This window comes from Euleptes europaea, chromosome 5, assembly GCF_029931775.1.
Source record: "Euleptes europaea isolate rEulEur1 chromosome 5, rEulEur1.hap1, whole genome shotgun sequence".
NCBI lineage: Eukaryota > Metazoa > Chordata > Lepidosauria > Squamata > Sphaerodactylidae > Euleptes > Euleptes europaea.
The window spans coordinates 70,834,687-70,857,999 of NC_079316.1; the positions used below are offsets into that span (position 1 = coordinate 70,834,687).

A 23,313-nucleotide genomic window follows, 5' to 3' on the forward strand; every position below is an offset into this window, starting at 1 on the left:
CATTCAGTGGGATTGAACCTTGGGTGATGTCACTGCAGTGCTTAATTTAAATATTTGTATTCTGGTGATGATTTATCTGTTTGAAATCGTTCGTCTTCTCAACTGGTTAGTTAGGCAGGTCATTGACTGCAGAGGATGTGTGTGGCTGTAACCGATCTTTTGAGTTTCCAAAAGGAAACTCTTATCCATTCCAACCTTTCACTCGTGCTATTAATGACCAATTACAGAATGTTGCTACAATGGGGAGGGAAAGAACTTGATCTGATTGATAGTTTGTGCTTTTCTCACGCTTCTTGAAATCTGCCTTTAGGCTTTATAGCTCGCCTGCTAAACAGGGAGCTGCTTGGTACCTGCCGCTTTGATGTCTGAAAGAGATTAATTTAAAATGGTTAGTTAAATTCCTTTGATCCATTGGTTTTTTGAATGATGTCCTGACCTGAAATGAGGTTACACCCCAGCTTAAAGCAGTGTACAGTAAAACCCTGTACAGGATGCCTGAAAAATATCGTGCTTAATACAAATTGGCCTGCAAATTGAGCATCTCTTGAGCACATGGATATCAGTTTTGTCTGCAAAAAAAAAAAAATCCTTTTTCCTGTGGAAAACATATGAATCTGCCCTTGAACTGCAGGGGTTAATGTTGAGATAGTAACTGCTTCCACTACCCTTCTTTAATGCGGTGATTTGGCTGCTGGGTTCAGAGCAAGAAACACCAGGCAATTAGGATGATATTCTTGAATAGCACTTCCATGAGGTTGCTGTGGCTTATGCAACTACATACCCTTGATCCTTAGCATACCCTCTTCTGACCCCAGTCTTGGAAGAGTTTAACCTCTTGCCCTGCTCCCTGGACTTAGTCCTCTGTAGGTGCTGTTGACAAGGCAAACTCTCCCATGTCCAACAGAGTCATACTTAGATGTGTACAAGTGGGAAATTAGGAAACGGGCAATTCCCACAGAATCTCTGGAAAGAGTCCCATTTCCTGTTGGTTCAGGGGAGAGGCTGTGGCTCAGTAATAGAGCACCTGCTTTGCATACAGAAGGTCCCAGATCAAATCCATAGCAAATCTATTTAAAAGGATCGTGTAGCAGGTGATGTGAAAGACCTCAGCTTGAGGCTATGGCGTCAGCTGCCTGTCAGAATAGACAATACTGACCTGACTCAGTATAAGGCAGCTTCATGTCGCCATGTGTTGGTAGAGGCATCTGACCTCTGCAACAGATTCTCTCATGCTCAAATGAGTACATGTGCTCAGCTGTGTACAGACTTGCCCCTTCTATCAGGAAATAGCAGGTCACACCAGGATCTTCTGCAGAAATCTCTTATGGGGCTAATAGGAATGCAAGCATGTTACACTGCATTTCTCCAGCATAGCCACAATTGGGGGGGGGGGATTGCAATCGAGTCTCCCACAGAAATACTGTGTCCATGTCCTATAAAAAACAAACCTTCCTAATCCAGCTCTGCATTCCCAGTCCAATTTAAGAGCCCCCCAGTGGTGCTATTTATATATGGGAGAGAGGCGGTGGGAGTAGGACTCAGGAATAGGAGACAGCTGTTAAGGTTGCCCGCCTCCCCATGGACTTTGCATGTAATTTATATTCACATATATTAACAATTACCATTGTTTACTGATCATTTATTCATATATTCATCATTACTTATCACATATTTGCATTCATTTTATGCAATTATGTATTCATCATTAAATATATTTATATATTACCCCATGTTTTCATTCATCTTGTGCTATTACACTATTCATCATTCATTCATCATTACGCATATCTCATATATTATATTTTATGCTTGTATTTCGTTAAATCTTGTCTTTATATATGATACAGAGTTTAGGTTGTCTGCCTTTAGTACGAATGCTTTAGTTTGTATCACATTTAATGTTCTACAATTTACTCATTTTATTTGATATATTTGGGGATAGGTTCTTTACATACATAGCAAATAGAAAACTGGTAGAATTTGAGGAGCTTTTCTTGAACTTCAACAGCACAATCCATGGGCAGGGGAAGCACTGAGGAGGAGGCGTGACCCTAGCGCCGGCATAAATGCTGCTTGCGCCGCCGCACCTCTAGTGCAGGAGCCTGCACCAGTGCAAAAGGGGGCATTCTTTGGAGTGGAGCTGACTAATGTCTCTGAGGCTTCAGTATGGGAATGCCCACTTTTACCAGCGCAAAGTTACACCGGCAAAAACTATGGTGCAGCTCCTAGAGCTGCATTCAAGGATTATGAAAAAGGCTCCTCCCCATCGGCGCAGCTCCACCCCCGTAGTCACAGTCAGCTCTGGAAGCCAACTAAGTGGCTAGCTAATGGGGGGCGGCAGCAAAATTGTCCCACCCCCCTCAGCAGCAGCCAATATCCAGGGCCCTCCCCCTTCAGAAATACCCTTCAGGACACCTGGCAGGTAAGGTGCACAGTCTGAGAAGTGAAATCGACATGTTCAGAGCATTCCCACAAACCAGATGCAGAGACAAGAAGAGAAAGGAAGAGGATGAAAGAAGAAAGCTATAAGACATTCAGCTTTGTTGAGGCTGGAGGAGAAGTCACATAAATGCAGGAGCAAGTCTGTACTTGCCTGATCCTCTTTGGGTTGCTTAGGAGAGTTCCACATTTAATCTTCCAGTATCACTAACCCATGATATGGGTAAATAGATTTCAGAAGTCCTCCCAGCTCAATCTCTCTACACATTTCCCACACCCCTTGCCCTAAAAAAAGCAAACTGGGGAACATGCTAAAATTGACATTAACCTTATTTAGAGACCAAGTTCAATAAGTAAGAAAAAGCTAACTTGTTGAGAACTTTTGCCCTGCTCTTATCTATTGTAATTCTATTGCAGTATTATTAAGTTGTGGAACTCCCTGCCCCAGGGTGTTGAGATGGCTGCCAACTTGGAAGGCTTTAAGAGGGGAGTGGACATGTTCTTGGAGGAGAAGGCTATCCATGGCTACTAGTAAAAATGAATACTAGACATGATGCATACCTATTCTCTCTAGTATCAGAGGAGTATGCCTGCTATACTAGGTGCTGTGGAACACAGGCAGGATGATGCTGCAGACGTCTTGTTTGTGGGCTTCCTAGAGGCACCTGGTAGGCCACTGTGTGAACACACTGCTGGACATGATGGGCCTTGGTCTGATCCCCCATTGCTTTTCTTACGTTTTTAACAATGACTGAGCAGAATATTGTAGGTCTACTTGATCCCTCTGAAGTTTTTATTAACGCTGGAGGGAAAGCAGTAATAGTGTGCCAAGGCCATTTTGAGACAATACCTAAGGATTTCCCAGTAAACTGTCTATCAATATGTGATCTTTTTATTAGGCCAATAACACTCTCATAAATTAGTCAAGTCAAGCGGGCTTACAAGTTCCCTAGAATTCTTGTGGCCGGACGTTAAACAAAACAAAACTGCAGGCAGCCATGTTGGTTCGTTTTTGGATTTTTTTCCTAGTACACCAACCCAGTCGCCTGTAATTTGGGGCAGGTTCATTCTCGGGTTAATGCCTCCCCCCCCCCCAAAAAAAGAGTGCACACTTATTTAAATTTTGCATACCAGGCTTATGAGCCAGAATCAAAGCGCTTTTATAATTTTATAAAAGAAGCAAACCCATTTGTTGACTTATGGCATGCCAAGGTGAGAAAAACTGTTTCAGTGCCCCCCAAAAAGTGGGATTGGAGCGACAAGTTCCCAGATTATTTATTTGTCATTTCTCCAAACAGCATGAACAGGGAAGTGCTTTATAACGTTGCTGGTACTGTCTTGAAACACCAGGCAAGAGGAAATAATATGTAAACGAAGAGGATGCTTTCCTTGAAACAGCCCCAGCGCAGATTATATGTTTCGGAGGGTGAAAATAAACAAAAGATAAAAATGGGCATCACTGGCCAAAACAATTGCGCCTCATGTAATGTTAAAAAGCATTCAAAAACAAGATCTTCCTTATACACAAGATAACTCCCATGTAGCTGTCAACATCAGAATCATCCTAGATTCATGACTGCATAAAATGCAGTTGGAGAAAAGCATCGGCTCCTCTGATGTTCACACAGTGGGCTGTAAAACAAAATGGTTGCAACGGTGAATGTCTTCCCTCCACAAGCCTATTGATACCTATGTATATATTTTCTGACTGGTTGTGGAATTCCCTCCCAAGGAGATTCACCTGCCCCCCCCCCCCCCAATATCAGGTGAAGCCCTTTTGGTTTACTTTGATGTTCCCTTATTGGCCCTCTTCCTTATTGACCCTGTGTGGGTGGGTGTACATTTTGTTTCTAAAGCTGGTTTTTAATGTTTTTTGTTTGCCATTCTGAGGGCCTCAGGTGGGTGGAAAGGCAGCATAAAAATATTTTAAATAAATAACCTAGAGTACATGTGCTCATATGGTACAAGGACAGCAGCAACGAAGGATGGGCAATTCCTGAGGAACTAATGTGCTTTCTGAAAGATCCCCTCAAGAAGCAGGCTGGTAATGATTCCATGCTTCCACTGGATATGCATCAGATTGCAAAAAAATATGAGACTGCTCATTGCTTCATTTAATTGCAAGTAAAAATGTAATCAAAATATTTTACCACACAACTAAAATTTGACAGGGCCTAGGCAAGCCAGATAAAGTTGCTTGGGGATCCAGATCTGGCCTATATACTGTAGCCATTCCTAGTTTAGAACATGGAGGGATTATGCCCTCGCTGACACTGGTCCTTGTGAGAGCATAAAAGGGCTTTTGAGATGATGATAATAATGATGATAATAGACATTATAAGTCTAACACAGGAAGAAGGGGGGAAAGAGGTATTACTTCCCTGAAAAATTCCTTGAATCAGCCTTTTCCACTTGATGCCACGGGACAGCCTTTTCCCTGAAATATCACTGATGGGCAAAAATAAAATTGCTATTCTGCAGAAATGTGACAGATTGCTTAAGAACTTCTTGGATGACTAAAATACCATATTTATTGCTATTTGAAAATATGTACACGTTTAAACCTAAAGGAGGAAAAAAAATTGGCTCCATTTTTTCAAGACAGCTGTACAATCATAATCCCAGCCATATAAAATGAAGAGCAGGTGGAAAATTATGAACATGATCCTTCCAGGGTATCATCATGCTCGGATAAATGTTCCCATTCATGATTTTATATAATTAAAATCTGTATTGTCGTTTCTTGGAGGAAAATTTTCCCCACTACTGTTCCTTCACCCAATAAATAGGAAACAGGCATGAATTGTATATTTTGTTGGCAGGCAGTGAAAACAGCTAAACACATTTAGCAAAATGGTCTTGAATGATAGTTGCTAGAAATTAAGCTGTACAAATTTACAAAAATCATCCTGAAACACACAGGGGTCTTGAAAGTCAACAGTTGCCAGCTTGCAGTGTAAAAATAAAATGCTTATTCTTTTTCGTCCGAGGGTTTTGCGCCAACAGAGCAGAGTAGAACATTAAGGCTGACACTGTTGGACCACAAATGTTGCTTTCTTGGAACTCTATAGAAAAAAAACTTAAATCTAGAATTCCTGTCTTAAATCATGACCGAACGTCTTATTACACTGCCAGCTTTCTGCATAAGATAACCTGTAGCTCTGACCGTCATTAGGTAGAACTGTTCCATGTACTTGGCTGCATCCAAAGGACAGGTGAGACACAGTCATCTGGCTCCTCCTTTTCCACAATTGTCTCCTGCAGGAACTATTCTACCTTGACGCTATAGAACTTCAGTATGTACCATTTAGTAGCTGGTGCCTGAATGATCGGCTGGATCTAAACTAAGTAGGATCTGCCCATTTCCCCTTCTTGCTGCAGACCCCACATGTCATTGCTCAGGGTCTCTTATCCCCCAGGAGCAGCATTTTTGGGAGATCAGTAGGCTGTAGTGAGAAGAGGAAGGGCGGAAAGTTCCATTCTGTCATTGGAAAATTTAGTCTGGATCCAACCTATTGTCTTCCGTACATGTTTGCTTCTCCCTTTTGTGTTGTATTTATTACGCTGCAAACCATTATAGGCCCTGACCTGGATAACCCCAGGCTAGCCTGATCTCATCAGATCTCAGACACTAAGCAGGGTCAACCCTGGCAAGTATTTGGATGGGTACCAAGGAATACCAGGGTCATGATGCAAAGACAGGCAATGGCAAACCACCCCTGAAAATCTCTTACCTTGAAAACCCTATGGGGTAGCCATAAGTCAGTTGTGACTTGATGGCAAAAAAAGCCATTATAGCAGGGACTCACCTATTCTGATCTGTACAGAAGTGGGAAATATTTTAAGGGTATGATAATAATAAAAAACATCGCCACGTAATGTAAAAGTCTCTACTGGATCCATATACATACAATTTACTTTTTGAACAGGCCACCATTTACCATAACAAAACATATTTTACATTTCATATGCAAAAGATGCTTACAGATTTCTCCTCGGACAAACAGTTCTTCCTTCTGTATATTCCTCCTACAGCTTACCCGCACTTAAGTCTGTAACGAACAAATCAAACTAAAGAAATGTGAAACTTTCCATAAGTTAGATATCATTTGGGATTGACTTGATTTAGACTAGCCACCATATTGTGTGGTGTGCTCAAATCAGTATGTTCATATTATTTTTCTATATTTATATCTTCTTTGCCAATTAAATTCAGGGACTAGAGTGCTTTCAGCCTGTAAATCCCAGGGCAGAAATGTTTATATTTTCTGTTGGAAAACCAACACAGTTACATTGTTCCCAGTTTTTCCTCCAAAGCAGAACACAGATGTAGGCAGCTCCTCCAGAAGAATAAATCCTGCCAAAAATAAGCAACATGCTTTTGTTAGAAAAGTTATACTCTTATTGGATAAAGCTAATGTAAATGGAGCATATTTAAGTCAACAAACTCTAACGGTTTTTCTAAGATTGGCAATTTTATATTGTTGAATCACACCAACAAGTTCAGATTTATACCAAGTATATTTAAAAGCAAGATCATGTCATGCCAATATTTCTGATTTCTAAGCAATCATTAGAATTGCTATCAGGAACCTTGAATTCTTCTCTTGAAGGAAACCCTTCTGGAAACAAAATCTAGATTCAGTAACTCAACTTCACTTGGCTCGTTGTCGTAACTTTGGTAGCCAACTTTGCACTACTTTTTTGTGTCCATTGTGTGTGGGTCCATTTAGCTAGTAGAAAGAAAGGAGAGACGTGATGCAGAAAGAGCCTGGTATGCATGTGATAGGCAGAACACAGAAAAGCATGGCAAAGTATAACAGTCTACCTCATGTTAGCAAGAAAAGCACCCAGAATGTACTTGATTTTTGCGCACTCAATGAGAAACTATAGGATTTTCTTGATAACCATAAAGATTAAGGCTTTCCAAACAACTGAAACCGATCCTGTGCCAGAAACCCCCACTCTCAACAGCCCATTTGTTTATGGCCACAAGTGTTCTACACTTCATACCCTTGAGGTTCAAGCTCATTCATATGTGAAAGGACCCAGAGAAGAAGCATTTGGACATGGCAGAGAACTGCACATGTGCAGTCAGTTTTGCTTCTTTGTACAGTCACAGCAGACCCTACTGCTAGAAAGCAACTCAAGTTAAAAAAAGAAAAGAAAAAACTTGTCTCTTCGGCACTGTAGACATAGTTGTGACAAAGCTCTGCATGCACACATGGAGTTAAGAATTCCTGCACGTGCACATCCTATCTTTGGTTCATAACTCAAAAATTGAATTGCTGGTACTATATCATGAAGAGAAAAAAGCCGAGAAGTGCATGTAGCACACAAAAAATACAGCCTGGTCAGAAAAAAGGTAAACATCTAATGCGTGGATTTTTCCATGGGCTGATAACTCAATTCACAATCAAGCCAGGAACATTTTAACTTACGTATCTTTTGACATGACTGGTTAAGGAACCTAAAGTTTGGAAAACAAAGTACATAAGGCCTTGACTTCAGGTCATCAAAATGCTTTTGAAAGGATAAGGGTCTAATATTCCATCCTCAGTACATTCCATCTTGAACCCTCCACTTTGAGTCCCCCCGGAAAGAAGGCAGGCAATAAGCATCATAAAATAAAAATAAATCTTTATATGCCAAGTTGAAATTCGTGTACAAATTTGATGCTCATTTGGACTCACTAGGCACTTATACTAATCTTATACTTCTTATACTAATCAGATTCATCCTACTTTCCCAGTTCATTCACAGGTAGGAATGTCCACATGGACTCTGAGTGAATGGTTTATTCTTTTCATGGGGTCTTTTTTCCCCATCTCTACTGCGCATTGTAACCTCACATAAACCTTGGGAAACTGGACCTTCTGGCCTTTCCTTGTAAGAATTCCTCCCCCCACCGTTGCTCTTCTGCTGCTTGTAACAGTGAGTAGAAATTTCTCTGCCAACTGGATAGACCATCCCACTCATCGGACCAAGTGTGTTGCAGCTCACAAAAGCTTACACCATAGTAACCCGTTCTTTTTTAAGGTGCCAACACGGAAATTCACACAGAACTGAGAATATCATGCCTTATCACTAGAATAACTTGGCAGTTATTACCCTTGCTGTATGACGACATCCTCAGTAAACAGTGAACCTACTTGAATGCTGGCAAAGACCAGACCCAAAAATCTCTCACAAGACCTTCAATATCTAAAGCTCAAGCAGAGGCATGGTGCAAACACAAGGAGTCACCCGTTGCTATTGCGACATCTAGTTCATGTCTGACAGAAGGAAGGCATTAAAAAGTACACTAATAGGTTGAAATTAGATATGTAATTGCAAGTCAAAGATGTACCTTTTTCAAACTCATCAAGTAGTTCCTCTCTGGTCCAGTTACAAGAAGTTATGAGAAAGAGGCCTCCTGGTCTCAGTATCCTATGCAGCGATTTCACGTACTGTCTTCGTTTCTCGGCTGCATGGTTTGGATTCAGGCTGATGGCATCAAAAGTTCCTTTGTCAATGCAAACATGAAATCCCGATAATTCATTTGAGGGATTTAAAATATCTTCTACCTATACCAAGGAATTTGAGAGGTTATATGTAAGAATAAACCTTTTCCTTCAGGTTCACCATAGCTATGCATTACTCTTAAGGTTACCAAACTCCAGCTGGGGCCTGGATTTATCTTGGAATTATAGCTACCTCCAGTTACTGAGATCAGTTCCCCTGGAGGAAATGGCAGCTTCAGAGAGCAGAATCTATTGTGTCACATCCCTGCTGAGCTCCTTTCCGTCCCTAAACGCCACCCTCCCTTGGCACCGCCCCCAAATCTCCAGGAACTTCTAAAGCCAAAGAAACCCTAATTACTGTCTATTACATTTTCATCCTATCTGTCCTCCAAGAGCACTCAAGGCAGCATTCATGGTTTTCCCCTTGTTTTATCCTCACAACAACACTGTGAGCTAGGTTAGGCCATAGCACAAAGATTGGCCCAAAGTCACCAAGCGGAATGCATGGCTGAGTGCGGATTTGAACTTAGATCTTCCCAGTTGAAGCCCAACCCTCTCACCATTACACAATAGCGCCTACTAGGACCACAGTGAGAGAGAGAAACGAGTAAGGTAGTATATAAGCAGGCATTCCATGATATTTTACATGTATGCTTTATCAGTGTGTTGTATACTTTAAAATGATTCTTTTGTTGTATATCATTTGGAAAGTGGGCTAGAAAAGTGGGCCTTTTAAGCAGGGACATTTCCCTGCGGTCACCCCTACCAACTGTTTCGGGGTTTCCTTTTGATTATGCATGCCTTATCCACCCAACAAAGGTCACCTCCCTGTGCGTTTTGCCTGTGTTTTCCAGAAGCTGTTTTAGCCAGAATCTGAAAAATGGGGGCAAAACGCAAGGGGAGAGCGAGGCAACACTGGCGACCTCTGACGGGTGGGAAATGCATGCATAATCAAAGGGAAGAGGAGGAAGAGGAAGAGGAGGAAGAAGAGTTGCTTTTTATAGGCTGACTTTCTCTACCACTTAAGGAAGAATCAAACCGGCTTACAATCACTTTCCCTTTCCCTCCCCACAACAGACAGCCTGTGAGGTAGGTGGGGCTGAGAGAGCTGTGACTAGCCCAAGGTCACCCAGCTGGCTTTGTGTGTAGGAGTGGGGAAACAAATCCAGTTCACCAGATTAGCCTCCGCCGCTCATGTGGAGGAGTGGGGAATCAAACCCGGTTCTCCAGATCAGACTCCACCACTCCAAACCACTGCTCTTAACCACACTGGTTCCAAAGCCCCAAAGCAGTCAGTGGGGATGACCACAGGGAAACGTCCCTGCATAAAAGGCCCTAGAGATCATCTCCAGCTTGTGCAGAAATAAGCCTACAGGATGTTTCATATATCAAGATCTCTAGGAAGCCTATTTTTGTTCTCAGTTATATAATATTTTGCTAGGGCTGTGTTAGTTACTGAACAGTGCAATCCTATGCAGAGTAACTCCAGTCTTATTTAATGGGCTGAGACTTCAATAATGACAAAGGATTCACACTATAAATTGGTTAGATTATTAAATATATTTTACAGTGTCATCCATCACCATTCTAAATCCCCCAGAGACAATGGGATTAGAAAGATATAACTCTGCTCAGGGGTGCACTTGCAGGTTTGCATTATATACGTTTGTTCCATCTGTGCTTCTTTGCCCACTGCAGTGGCAATCCTGTCATACTAGGCACTTCTTGGTCGTTTAAGGACATTCGTCTTGCACCAGAGAAAGCACATTTCACAGCAGATGACTGCATCTGCAATGGCCAAAGAGAAGCGCACAAGGAGCGAAGGCATAAGATCTAAGCCCTAGTTGCTGAACAAGGTGTTCTTCGGTAATTGGGCAGCAATTTCTTTTCTTTTTTTAATCTATTTTTCGTATAATACTTAAAAACATTGTAGGTGGCAGGTAGCAACATAAGATACATTCTGTCTTCTGCCCCACAAGGAGATGGTACCTGCAGTGACATCTGTGGGCCTCGATAAGGAAAGTTTGTTTTCAGACATATACTTTTATGCAAAATCATACAGATCAACTAACAATTATTGAATTCATTCTCTTTAATCAAGTGACACTTTTACAGACCTTTAGTGATATCACAGCATACATTTTATGCCTACAATAAGACAATATCACTCCACATGCTTCCCTTGTATTATTCACACGAACACACCAACCACAAAATGGGTTGCATACCAAGTTTCCTTGTTGAGGAACGAGTTAATCTCTTAAGATTTGTGTTTGGTGTACTATTATAGTTAGTGAGAATGAGATCAGAACCACTGAACGGACATTTTCTTTTGATTTCCTTAATGATGAAAGGATGAATCAGAGTTTATACTAGGATGAGAGGAAACGATAAAGGGCTTCAAGAATACTGCAAAAGTGTCCTTCTAAATTAGACTACTCATCCACCATGTAGCTCAGCATCCTGTTTCCCTCAGAGGCCAACCAGATGCACAGAAAGAGCTGCAGCAGGGGTACAGAGGCCAAAGCTTCAGCCTGCTGCTGACCCCAGCAACTGGCATTCGTAAGCATACTGCCTCCAAACATGGAGGTCCCAAAGAGCCAGGATGGCTAGTAGCCATTGAGGAAGCTCTTCTCTACGAAATTCTGTCATCCCCTTTCAAAGCATTCTAAGCTAGTAACTAACCCCAGATCCTGTGCCAATGTGTTCCACAAAATCAATTATGCATTTTTGTCCGTCCTTAATCTACTGTCCATCAATTTTATTGGGCATCTCCTCCAAGTTCTAGCATTTTAGGATAGGAAGGAAAAGCCCTTGCTCTCCCCTTTCTCCAGATGGGGTTTATAAAATTATGCACAATCACATTCACCATTAGTTGTCTTTTTCTAAATTGAAAGTGATAAACTCTTGAGCCATTCTTTCCAGGGAAGGTGCTTCAACCCTTTGATCATTCTGGTTGCGTTCTTCTGCACCTTTTCCCATTCTACAATATCGGTCTTGACAAAGGGCAACCAGACTTGCACATGGTATTCCAAACATGGATGTAGATTTATACGAGGGCATTACTATCACCAAGCATCTTTAGACGGAGCCATGCTATTCCTCCTCCACCCTATAAAGCATCCCACAAAGAACAGCCTCAGCAGCAGAGCAAAGATTATTGGGGAAGCAGTTGAGCCACTGAGGAAAGGATGCTCACCTGACCAGCCATCACAAACAGTGAGCAGGTCATCTGGAGAGAGCCAAACTATGCTGGATGGTCATGAACTCCAGTTCTGGATTTTTTTGATACCCTCCCCCACTTACAAGAAGTCTGCCTCATAGACATCTCTAATTCGGTTAGCTGACTTCCAACTCCAAAAGCAAAATGAGCAGGTATCTAATTAGGACAGAATCATGGTTAGAGGGTTTGTCTCATTCTAATAAACAAAGGGGAGAACTCTGAGCTCCTTGGAGGAAAAAAAGGCATACAGATTAGATAGATTGGACAGATAAACTTGCCACTTCTGCTCTAGAAAAGATCAGGGCATAGCACAGAATTCTGCTTCAGCTTTACTGAACAAAAGAATTCTTCAAGGAACTCACAAACCAATAAAAACCAAGCTATAAAAATCAGCATAAAGCAATCAAATAGACAGTTCATCAGAAAATGATCATAACAGAGCCAAACTAATCAAAATGACCAGCAAACAAAAGCAACAAAACGAAACCCTTCCAGAAGCACATTTCAGATGCCAAATGTTCTCTAGAACAAAACTGCCTAAAAACCAACATCTGAAGGCCTACAAGGAAGGACAGACTGAATCCTCAGAGGATGAAAGAATACTTTAAACTTGATTAGTGGCAGCTTTGTACTTCTCACTCCCCTTTGAAGACTTACCCGCAATTTAACTTGAGGCAATCCTTCTTTTTCCATTATCTTTTTTGAAAGTCGAATTGCAGAAGGAGAGTAGTCAATTCCTACAAGATTAGTGTAACCGGACTTGGCCTACAAAATGGGAGTGGGGGGAAAGGAGCCGTTAAATCCTAAATGCATTTACTTGGCTGACTCACTGCTCAGCTTCCACAGCACTTAGTTCAGAGAAAACCTATGTAAGATTAACACATCAGGGTGTCAGCAAACCATACGAATTCGTAGACAAGATCAAAGCAAAGCTCCTGTACATGCGCAACAGAGCTTTGGAACTGTAGCATGTCTTTTTGTAGGTTATCCGGGCTGTGTAACCGTGGTCTTGGTATTATCTTTCCTGACGTTTCACCAGCAGCTGTGGCAGGCATCTTCAGAGGAGTAACACTCCTCTGAACACTCCTCAGTGTTACTCCTCTGAAGATGCCTGCCACAGCTGCTGGCGAAACGTCAGGAAAGAAAATACCAAGACCACGGTTACACAGCCCGGATAACCTACAAGAACCAATGAACTCTGACCGTGAAAGCCTTCGACAATATTTTGTAGCATGTCTTTTGCAAGAACTGCAGCAAAATAGTCATGGCCAAGTTAAAATGATTCAGTGCTGTGTGTTGTGAATGTAAGCGTCAATTAAAATAAAAGCTGCTCTTTTATTTGCAGACTGAAAGGGGCACTATGTTTCAGAACTACACTGCCCCATAAAAGCTTTCCTAAGGTTTACTTTTGTTCCAGGACCCATAGATACCCATTCCATTTTTTATGCTGGACAGCATCGTTTAAAAGTAACTCAAGTGCCATGCTGAGCACAACTATTGCCAGTAGTACGCCATAGATAAATTACAAAAAAAGACTGTAGAACTGTACTGGAAGGAAATCAGGAAACAGAAAATAAAGGGTTTAATAGGCTAGAATTCCACTTAGGATGACACTGTTAAACTTCTTTTGAAAAGGAGTTCTTCTAGGCCAGAATTTTTTTGCACAAAACTATAAGGCTAATTTGCTCCTACTCACAATAGAGATTCCAAACGCATCTTTGTTAGTCAAGCCACCTACGTGGTAATGGACTGTTACAGTATTAAGGGTAGTTTTGCATTTTCATTAAACTAGTGCTATCAATGAATTTGCACTTGCGTGCTCTGTTTCTAGCTTCAATTCTGCATCTAAACAAAACGCTGCTTTCACAAGTACTAACCAGTTCAACCAGTAAAACACCATTGCCTGTTCCAATATCAAGTACACAGCTGTCCAAGGGTATCTTTTGTTTTTCTAGCCATCCAATTAAACGACTTATGCTTTCTTCACCAAACCTAATCAGAAACAGAGATTCAGGTAACTAACATCAACAGTACACTCAGAAGTAAGATAAGCAGACTTAGTTAATCTCACTTGACATACTTAATGTCAGAATTCAGGCAACCATCCCTCAGAGAGTTCATTACTAATTTGTTTAGTTAAATGAATGGAGGGCTCTGAAATCTGCTGGATTAACATGGGGAAAGATGGAAATTTGGAGAGATGTACCATTTTGTATAGAAACACAAGACAGCTGTACAGTTTGAAACATGTAACACAAAGATGCCTTATACTGAACCAGACCCTTGGTCCATCAGGGTCAGTATTGTCTACTCAGACTGGCAATGGCTCTCCAGGGTCTCGGGATAAAGGTCTTTCACATCACCGATTACTAGATCCTTTTAACTGGAGATGCCAGGGATTGAATCTGGGAGCTCTTGCATACTAACCAGATACTCTACCACCGAGCCAAAGCCCCTTACTTAATTTTTGACCAATGTCAGGACTAGGAACACTTGGCCTTGACTGAGCAGCCTGTAGCCAGCATTCATTTCCCACATTAAAAAACCAGATGTCAGAGAATAATTAGGTATTTTTAATCTGCAACAGGTTTAGCCCAGACAAGAGCTGGCGTTCACCACAAAAACCTCTGTATCCCATTACTGGTTCTCTAAGCAAAATAGCAGACATACAATTTTATTTTACTACACTTGCTTTTAGAAAGAAGAGAACAATGTGCAAACATTTACTGAAGCGTGTTATGTCATTATTGATACTTGCCAGATCTCACCAGCATCGCCACTGTCTTCAAAATGCTGCAGTTCACATTCATATACTGCATCCCAACTACAGAGACGGGGGGAAGCACAGATTAACAAAGTTATGGGCACAGAGGTACTGTTCTCCTTCATCCACATGCTTCTAAAGTGAGAATCAGTGAAAAAGGACAACTGTACTGGTGAAGGGTGATGCACCCAATTAGCAGCAGTTCAATTAGCAATACTGTAGAAAAAGATAAGTACCCTTTTCCCCAAGGTGCTCCTAGACATGGAGCCTGTTCAGCCCATACATGCATCTGTTAACTGTAAAGACTGGATACAGACCTTCAAGGTTTGAACCACTGCTTACAATCCATCCTCAACTGGGTGTTGCTCGTTACCTGGCCGGATTCTTTTAAACTCAACCTTCAATGGTTCTTGTAGGTCAGGGGTGGGGAACCTCAGGCCCGGGGGCCGTATGCAGCCCCCGAGGACATATTTTGTGGCCCTAGGGAGCTCCGGGAACCCTGCCGCGGAGGCGGGGCGCAGGGCAGCCTTCCCCGAGGGTGTTCCTGGGGCCACGGCTTACAGCGCCCTTGTAGCGCCCTTTGGACCACCTCTCACCGACTGTTGGTTGTTGGTCGGCGAGAGGGGAGGGACTCTTCCCCCAAGGCTGCCCCCTACATCTGTGGTGTGCAGGAACGCTGCGGCACATTGTAAGCCCCTCTCGCTGCCTGTCGACTGTTGAGCAGCGGGGGGGGGGGGGAGAGGCCGGCATCTCCCGGCGGCAGAGCATGCATGCGGGAGCCGATTGGGCTTGGGGGGGGGCTTTTATGGACTCGGGGGGGAGTGCACGGAGACTGGGGCCCGGTTGCTTGGTGCTCCGTGTGTGTGTGTGTGTGGGTGGGGGAAGTGGGGTGGCTGGGGCCCGGTCGCGCAGGCCGGCATGCGCGGGTGTGTGTGTGGGGGGGGGAAGGCTTTTCTCTCTTCCTCTTTTTGTCACTCTTTCTCCTTTCTCTCCCTCTCTTCCTCCCTCTTTTTCTGTCTCTTTCTTTGTCTCCCTCCATCCTTTTTTTCTTTCCCTCCGTCCTTTTCTTTCTTTCTCCCCCTCTCTCCATTTCTTTCTCCCTCCCTCCCTCTTCCTCTTCCTCTGTTTTCCTCCCTTCCTCCCTTGCCAATTGGCTGTGGGCTGCGCTCCCCTGGCGCCTCGTTTTCTGGGGCCCACCGCTGGCTGCCCTTCACCTGGGAGGGGGGAGTGGGGGCGCCCTGCAGGCCTTCTCTGGGTGGCCTCCCCTGGGGTTGCCAACCTCCAGGTGGTGGCTGGAGACCTGGCAACCCTAGCCTCTCCCCCCCCACGGGAGATCTACACCTGGTATGGCCCCCGAAAGATGTTATAAATGTGCGAATGGCCCTTGGCAGGAAAAAGGTTCCCCACCCCTGTTGTAGGTTATCCGGGCTGTGTAACTGTGGTCTTGGTATTTTCTTTCCTGACGTTTCGCCAGCAGCTGTGGCAGGCATCTTCAGAGAAGTAACACTGAAGGACAGTGTCTCTCAGTGTCAAGTGTGTAGGAAGAGTAATATATAGTCAGGGGTTGATACTTACAGGACAATGATTAGCACATTACCTTTGATACTTTTTGCAGGACAATGATTCAGCTCAACCCAACCCCTTTCTGACTATATATTATTCTTCCTACACACTTGACACTGACACTGTCCTTCAGTGTTACTCCTCTGAAGATGCCTGCCACAGCTGCTGGCGAAATGTCAGGAAAGAAAATACCAAGACCACAGTTACACAGCCCGGATAACCTACAAGAACCAATGAACTCTGACCGTGAAAGCCTTCGACAATATTTTCAACCTTCAATGTTACGCAATTTAAAATGTACAGACGGCCTGTGAATTAACTAACGTAAATGAAAAAGCTCTGCCTTTCGAGAGCCAGCATGGTGTAGTGGTTAAGAGCAGTGGTTAGGAGTGGCGGACTCTGATCTGGAGAATCAGGATTGATTCCCCACTCCTCCACATGAGCAGTGGGCACTAATCTGGTGAACTGGATTTGTTTCCCCATTCCTACGCACGAAGCCAGCTGGGTGACCTTGGGCTAGTCACAGCTCTCTTTGAGCTCTCTCAGCCCCACCTACCTCACGGGGTGTCTGTTGTGGGGAGGGGAAAGGAAGGTGATTGTAAGCCAGTTTGATTCTTCCTTAAGCGGTAGAGAAAGTTGGCATATAAAAACCAACTCTTCTCCTCCTCGGATGGGGGATTTTCATGGGAAAGGGCAGCCACCGTTAGGTCCAAAAAGAGAAGTGCCAAGATTCAAGCCTACCTGGAAGTGTCAGGATTTTACCAAAAGCCTCTCTCCCCCTAAGCCCAAATGTGCAAACTATTACTCGTTTTTTTTTAAAGGAGAAGCATTTGCTTCATGTCCAGAGATTCCCTACATTACTTCATTGATTTCAGGGATGAATACAGGGTTAAGCACAGCTATAGAGCACTGCAAACCTGCCCAGAGTTAACTGCTAGGGCTGATGTTGGTAACTGCAATGCATATCACACATACACAATGGCTCTCTCCTCTGTGCACCAAATTAAATGAGAAACATTTTCCCCATTATATCCAAAGCCACCAGATATTTTGCTTCTCATAATGCAGCCACTACAGTTGTCTTTGGCTGCAAACAGAATCACATACAACTGAATTCAAAGTGCCTTTTTAATGTGGATCGTTTACAGTACTGATTACATTCAAATTTTTTATACAGCAAAAAATATTTTATATGCCAGATATCAAGAAAGAGAAAAAACTGGAGATAGGTTGTTGTTGTTGTTGTTGTTTTGCTGCTTCTAACAAGAAACTAGTCTTTGGTCATAATATTCCAGTGAGGCACCTGTTATGCTGCAACATAAACAAATACCCTTGCCACACTTAGAAGACTAATATAAGCCTCCTTGAGCTATTCACTTCATGAACGTGATGAAGTAGGCTATGTAACTCCACAATAGCTTACATCACAACTCTGAGTTTTTAAAGTTAACTGTTTTTATTATTTGCTATATGTTCTTTCCATGTCCCACTAAATGCAACTACATCCATTTTCTTAAATCCAAGCTATCTTCATTCAATTAAATGATTCCAATGGCTGGCAAACTGCAAATCAAGGCACCTTTAGTGAGCTCTCAAATTAACCTGAGAACTAAGATTCCACGATGCCTGCTCAATAAAACCACCAGTACGCTCCTAAACTATCAGTACGCTCCTAAAAGGTGGTGGGAAGTACTGTTAAGTTGCAGCTGCCTTATTAGAGTTGCCAACCTCCAGGTAGTAGCTAGAGATCTCCTGCAATTACAACTGATCTCCAGCCAAGAGATCAGTTCACCTGGAGAAAATGGCCGCGTTGGCAATTGGACTCTATGGCACTGAAGTCCCTCCCCTCCCCAATCCCTGCCCACCTCAGGCTCCGCCCCAAAAACCTCTGACCAGTGACAAAGACAGACCTGTCAACCCTACAACCTATGGTGACTCTGTAGGGTTTTTAAGGCAAGAGACCTTCAGAGGTGGTTTGACTGCCTCTGTGTAGCAACTTTGGACTTGATTTATGGTCTCCCATCCAAATACTGCCCTGACCTGGATGGCCCAGGCTAGCCTGATCTCGTCAGATCTCAGAAGCTAAGCAGGGTCAGCCCTGGTTAGTATTTGGATGGGAGACCACCAAGGAATACCAGGGTTGCTGTGCAGAGGAAGGCACTGGCAAACCACCTCTGTTAGTCTCTTGCCATGAAAACCCCAAAAAGGGTCGCCATAAGCGACTTGAAGGCACTTCACACATCCAAATACTAACCAGAGCCGACCCTCCTTAGCCTCAATGATCTGATGACAGCGGGCTACCCTGGCCCATTCAGGTCAAGGCTAAAGAACTTGCTATCAAGTCACAGCTGCAACAAATGCAATGAATAAACTGACGTCTAGCCACCCCGTCCACAAGGCGTTTCAGGCGAGAGACAAGCAGAGGCGGCGTGTCGTTGCCTTCCTCCACACAGCAACCATAGTTTTCCTCGGTTGTCTCTCATCTAAGCACCCCCCGTGAGCCTGTGCTAAAACGTGGCTCTTCGGGTCACGCCCTGCTAAATCCATGGGTATCAATGGGTTTAGAAAGGGGTATTGTTTAGGACAATACTGTGCGTCCGCTAACACAATTCACAGTGGGTCGCCGTGTTAGTCTGTCTGCAGTAGTAGAAAAGGGCAAGTGTCCAGGAGCACCTTCAAGACTAACAAAGATATTTTCTGGCAGGGTTATGAGCTTTCGTGAGCCACAGCTCACTTCTTCAGATAACAGCTAGAATGTGAATCCATCTGTCTTTTAAGTCACAAGGTTGATAGATTTCCATTCTGTAGGGCTAAATGTGGTGCCTTCCAGGAAGATAATTCACAGTGGGTCGCCGTGTTAATCTGTCTGCAGTAGTAGAAAAGGGCAAGAGTCCAGCAGCACCTTAAAGACTAACAAAAATATTTTCTGGTAGGGTAGGAGCTTCCGTGAGCCACAGTATCTGAAGAAGTGAGCTGCGGCTCACGAAAGCTCACACCCTACCAGAAAATATTTTTGTCAGTTGTTCATCCAAAAACCTGAATTCAGGAGATTCTTCTATACTGGTAATGTGTTATCATTACACTTGGTTTTTAGCACTAATTTATTATGTGTATTTTAATTAGTCACCTTTGTGGTCCTTAAAGACTAACAAAAGATATTTTCTGGCAGGGTTATGAGCTTTCGTGAGCCACAGCTCACTGCTTCAGAGACCCTGCCAGAAAATATCTGTGTTCGTCTTTAAGGTGCTACTGGACTCTTGCCCCTTTTCTATGACTAACACAGGACGCTTCTCTGGGAGGCTGCGGCCCGGGCATTGCGCGCGCACTCACTGCTCTTGGGTGCCCAGCGCCGACGGTTGGAAACCATCCTCCCTGCCGCCCATGGCCTGCTGGAAAAGACCAGGAAGCCTCCGGAGATCATAGAGTAACTACAGCCCAGAGAGGTGCCACGCCTGCGGAGCCTCGTTTCCAGCCCGTCTAGGCTTCCGGAGGACCTTTCCCTACGAGTCATTGTCACAGGTTCCAAAAACAGCCCCTTGCTTCCAACTGTATAGAACGGGGGGGGGGGGATGGAAAATCGGTCGCCTCTCCTTTAAGGGCTGTGTCAGGGGAGAACTGGGAGCTCATAGGAGATTTCCTTCCCCACTAGCTGTAACTGGAAGATTTGTCCCCACTAGAAGCTGCAAGTGTAATGCAAGGAGCTAGTAGCATAAAACCTCTCTTCGGTCCCCATTAGAACCTGCAAGTCCTAGCAAGTGTAATGCAAGGAGCTAGTAGCATAAAGCCTCTCTTCGGTCCCCAGAAGCACCTGCAAGTGTAATGCAAGGAGCTAGTAGCATAAAGCCTCTCTTTGGTCCCCATAAGTACCTGCAAGTCCTAGCAAGTGTAATGCAAGGAGCTAGTAGCATAAAGTCTCTCTTCGGTCCCCATAAGCACCTGCAAGTGTAATGCAAGGAGCTAGTAGCATAAAGCCTCTCTTCGGTCCCCAGAAGCACCTGCAAGTGTAATGCAAGGAGCTAGTAGCATAAAGCCTCCTCTTCGGTCACGTTAACACGTTTGGACTTAGTGCATTAATAAACCAAAAAGGGAAATACTGAATTTGTGGGAGAATGGGAGGCATGGACAACATACAGCGTCAATGAACTTAACTTGGGAAATAGAGATATGTTTTGATCTAATTCAAATTGTTTGAAGCAATTAAGAAACCAAAGTTAAAGATTAGACTTTAAGATAATGATAAATGTGGGTTATTATAATGAATTAGACTTTAAATACAAAGAGAGAAATAAGGATATTAAATGGATAGAGGAGGTCAAGGTCCCCTGTGCAAGCACCGGGTCATTCCTGACCCATGGGGTGACGTCACATCCCGACGTTTCCAAGGCAGACTTTGGGCAAAAACGCACGGTCGCCTTATCCTCCTTTAATCCCTGTTTCAGCCAGGATTCAGCCTGGATCGAACGCATGCGTTTCGCCTAATGTGCGTTCGATTCTGGCTAAAACAGGGATTGAAGGAGGATAAAGCGACCGTGCGTTTTCACCCTTTGTTTACGGGGCTTGAGTCTGCTACCTGAAACTGAATTCCGTCGGGATCGAACTGAGGAAGTGAGCAGAGCTCTTGACTGCAGTACTGCAGCTTAACACTCTGCGCCACTGGGCCCCTAGGGAGAGAGGAAGTTAATTATATATATCTTTTTAGTGATAAGATAGAAATTGTTTATATTATACACTCTGTGAATGGAATGATACAATTGAATGTGAATTAGTTTAAAAATAATAAAAACTTAAAAAAAACAAAAACCGAAACGTTTGGAATCGCACGGAAACTCTCCGCTCCCCTTCTCCACAGTGCAAACGCCATGGGCTGAGAAGAACTACGTGTCCCAGAAAGCTTTGTGGCGGCGCCGGAAACCGGGCGGAGGAGAGCCGCGGAAGGCGCCGGCGCGGGGGTTTGTGGGATCGTCGTCGGAGGTGGTGGTGGGGCTCCATCATGGCGGCTTCCATTTCGGGCTACACATTCAGTTCCGTCTGTTACTACAGCGCGAACAGCAGCGCCGACCACGTAAGTCCTCGCGCCTCCCCGCCGCCTGGCCCTAGAAGGGTGGGACGCCGGGGGTGGGTTGAGAGGCGAGTGTTTACCCCCCCCCATTCCCGGTCGTGGGCGAAGAAGATGGGGACAAGAGGAAATGGGTGTGAGCGGAGGAAGGGAAGGGAGCCGTAGGAAGCGCCACGGGGCACAGAGGAGAAGAGCCCCGGATAATCGTCTAGGTGAATGGGTTATGCGGGGAACAAAAACGGCAGGAGGAAACTTCCTTTACGGGAATTTAGGAACGGGGGAAGCGCAACTTGGCCTGGCAATAAAGCCGCAAAGGAGGAAATAGAGGAAATGGTGGGATAAGAAGATACAGGAATATTGTGGTTAGAAGCCATGCATTGCAACAATCCAATCCGATGTCAAGCCTGAGGTGTCATTACTGGCTTGCCTTGGTTATGAGGAGCTACAGAATTGATAAGAGTTTGTAGTGCTACTTGCAGAGGAGCTGTCCTTGGAGATCCTTAGGGAAAAGTAGGAAAATCCCGAGCTAATCGACGTTTATTTTGTGTGTGTGTTTAAAACTCTTTAGCTAGGTTTGAGCCCTGACCTGGATGGCCCAGGCTAGCCTGATCTCGTCAGATCTCAGAAGCTAAGCAGGGTCAGCCCTGGTTAGTATTTGGATGGGAGACCACCAAGGAATACCAGGGTTGCTGTGCAGAGGAAGGCACTGGCAAACCACCTCTTGCCATGAAAACCCCAACAAATGGGTCGCCATAAGTCGGCTGCGACTTAAAGGCACTTCACACACACACAGCTAGGTTTGACATGGATAGGTGTTGTCTTGAATCTAGGAGCTGTGCTTATGAGGAAGTGGCCAGCTCCTCAAGTCATGTGTTCTCCATGAAACTAATCTTCAAGCAGATGTACCCTTCATTAGTTACTTAGAGAAAAGATGTCATATTGCTATTGAAAGGTTCCGTTTCTTGGTTTAACCACTGAATTAGATCATTGAATTTGTTGGAGTGTCATAATTGCTGTATGTGCAAGGAGTGTCTGCATGTGAGTGAAAAGTTTATGGTTAGCCAAGCACCAAACACTCAGTTGTCTTCTTTCCTCCAATGCCAAATTGAACTTCTGGAGTCCAGTCCACCCATGGGTTTTGTCATTGGGGAGGTAGCATTGGTGCTGATTGCAGTTCTTCCACTGTACTCTTTCACCCTATGCATGTTTACTGAGAAGGAAGAACCACAGAGTTCAATGTGTCCCACTCCTTAGTAATTGTGATATTGAATGTGTTTCCATTGAACTGTCCAGCTGTCTGAGCTGAGGCCTTAAGCTAGAAAGAACAGGAAATAAGGTAAAACATAGCTGAGATCCACATAAGTCCTGTGGGTTTGAAGACGCTTGTCTGATTGCCTAATTAAATGTGATGTAGAGGCTGTTAAGTAAAGCAGTGATTTCCAAATGATGGCACGTAACACTTTGAAAGTGTAGCGAGACTGTTGTTCATGTTGAGACAAGACTGTATGAAACAAGATCTAGTTTATTTGTAGGTCAAGGGGTAGGATGGGCAGTTGAGCACAGGTCAAATGAAATTTATGTGGGATGGGCTTTGAAAATGACAGATGCATGTAAACCTATTCCAGATCTACAAATTAAAGAGTAGTCTTTCATTATCAGTTACAAAAATAGTTTGCTGATGTCTAAAACATAACCTGAATGTCTTCCTAAACTCATAGTTTTCCTTTCCCCTCACCCTTTGCCATCAGGTCTCAGGCAAGAGACA

At 43.8% G+C, this 23,313-nt stretch overlaps 2 protein-coding genes across 2 annotated transcripts in view; one reads left to right on the top strand and one right to left on the bottom strand.

The window, feature by feature from the left end:
- Positions 1-6,678: 6,678 nt before the first annotated feature.
- Positions 6,679-19,875, bottom strand: EEF1AKMT2 (EEF1A lysine methyltransferase 2). The gene is made up of 6 exons (XM_056850054.1): positions 19,823-19,875; positions 14,924-14,989; positions 14,043-14,157; positions 12,823-12,930; positions 8,789-9,005; positions 6,679-6,796 (listed from the first exon to the last, which is right to left on the bottom strand). The coding sequence occupies exons 1-6, from the start codon at positions 19,873-19,875 to the stop codon at positions 6,699-6,701; spliced, it is 657 nt and encodes a 218-aa protein (XP_056706032.1). The 3' UTR covers positions 6,679-6,698.
- Positions 19,876-21,454: 1,579 nt separating this feature from the next.
- The window catches only part of ABRAXAS2 (abraxas 2, BRISC complex subunit), a 28,591-nt gene continuing 26,732 nt past the window's right edge, over positions 21,455-23,313 (top strand). Inside the window, exon 1 of the mRNA XM_056849675.1 lies at positions 21,455-21,554. Within this exon, the coding sequence (XP_056705653.1) occupies positions 21,483-21,554 (72 nt within the window). The 5' untranslated portion in view covers positions 21,455-21,482. The remainder of the gene's footprint in view (positions 21,555-23,313) is intronic.

What these genes read in the sequence shown, in the direction of transcription:
- EEF1AKMT2 (XM_056850054.1), bottom strand. Translation starts at nt 19,875, where the DNA reads ATGGGCGGCAGGGAGGATGGTTTCCAACCGTCGGCGCTGGGCACCCAA. An exon ending in GGCGATGCTGGTGAGATCTG is followed by an intron (nt 14,158 to 14,923) that starts GCAAGTATCAAT and finishes GTTTCTGATTAG; the next exon opens with GTTTGGTGAAGAAAGCATAA. An exon ending in ACTTGATGAGTTTGAAAAAG is followed by an intron (nt 6,797 to 8,788) that starts GTACATCTTTGA and finishes TATTTTTGGCAG; the next exon opens with GATTTATTCTTCTGGAGGAG.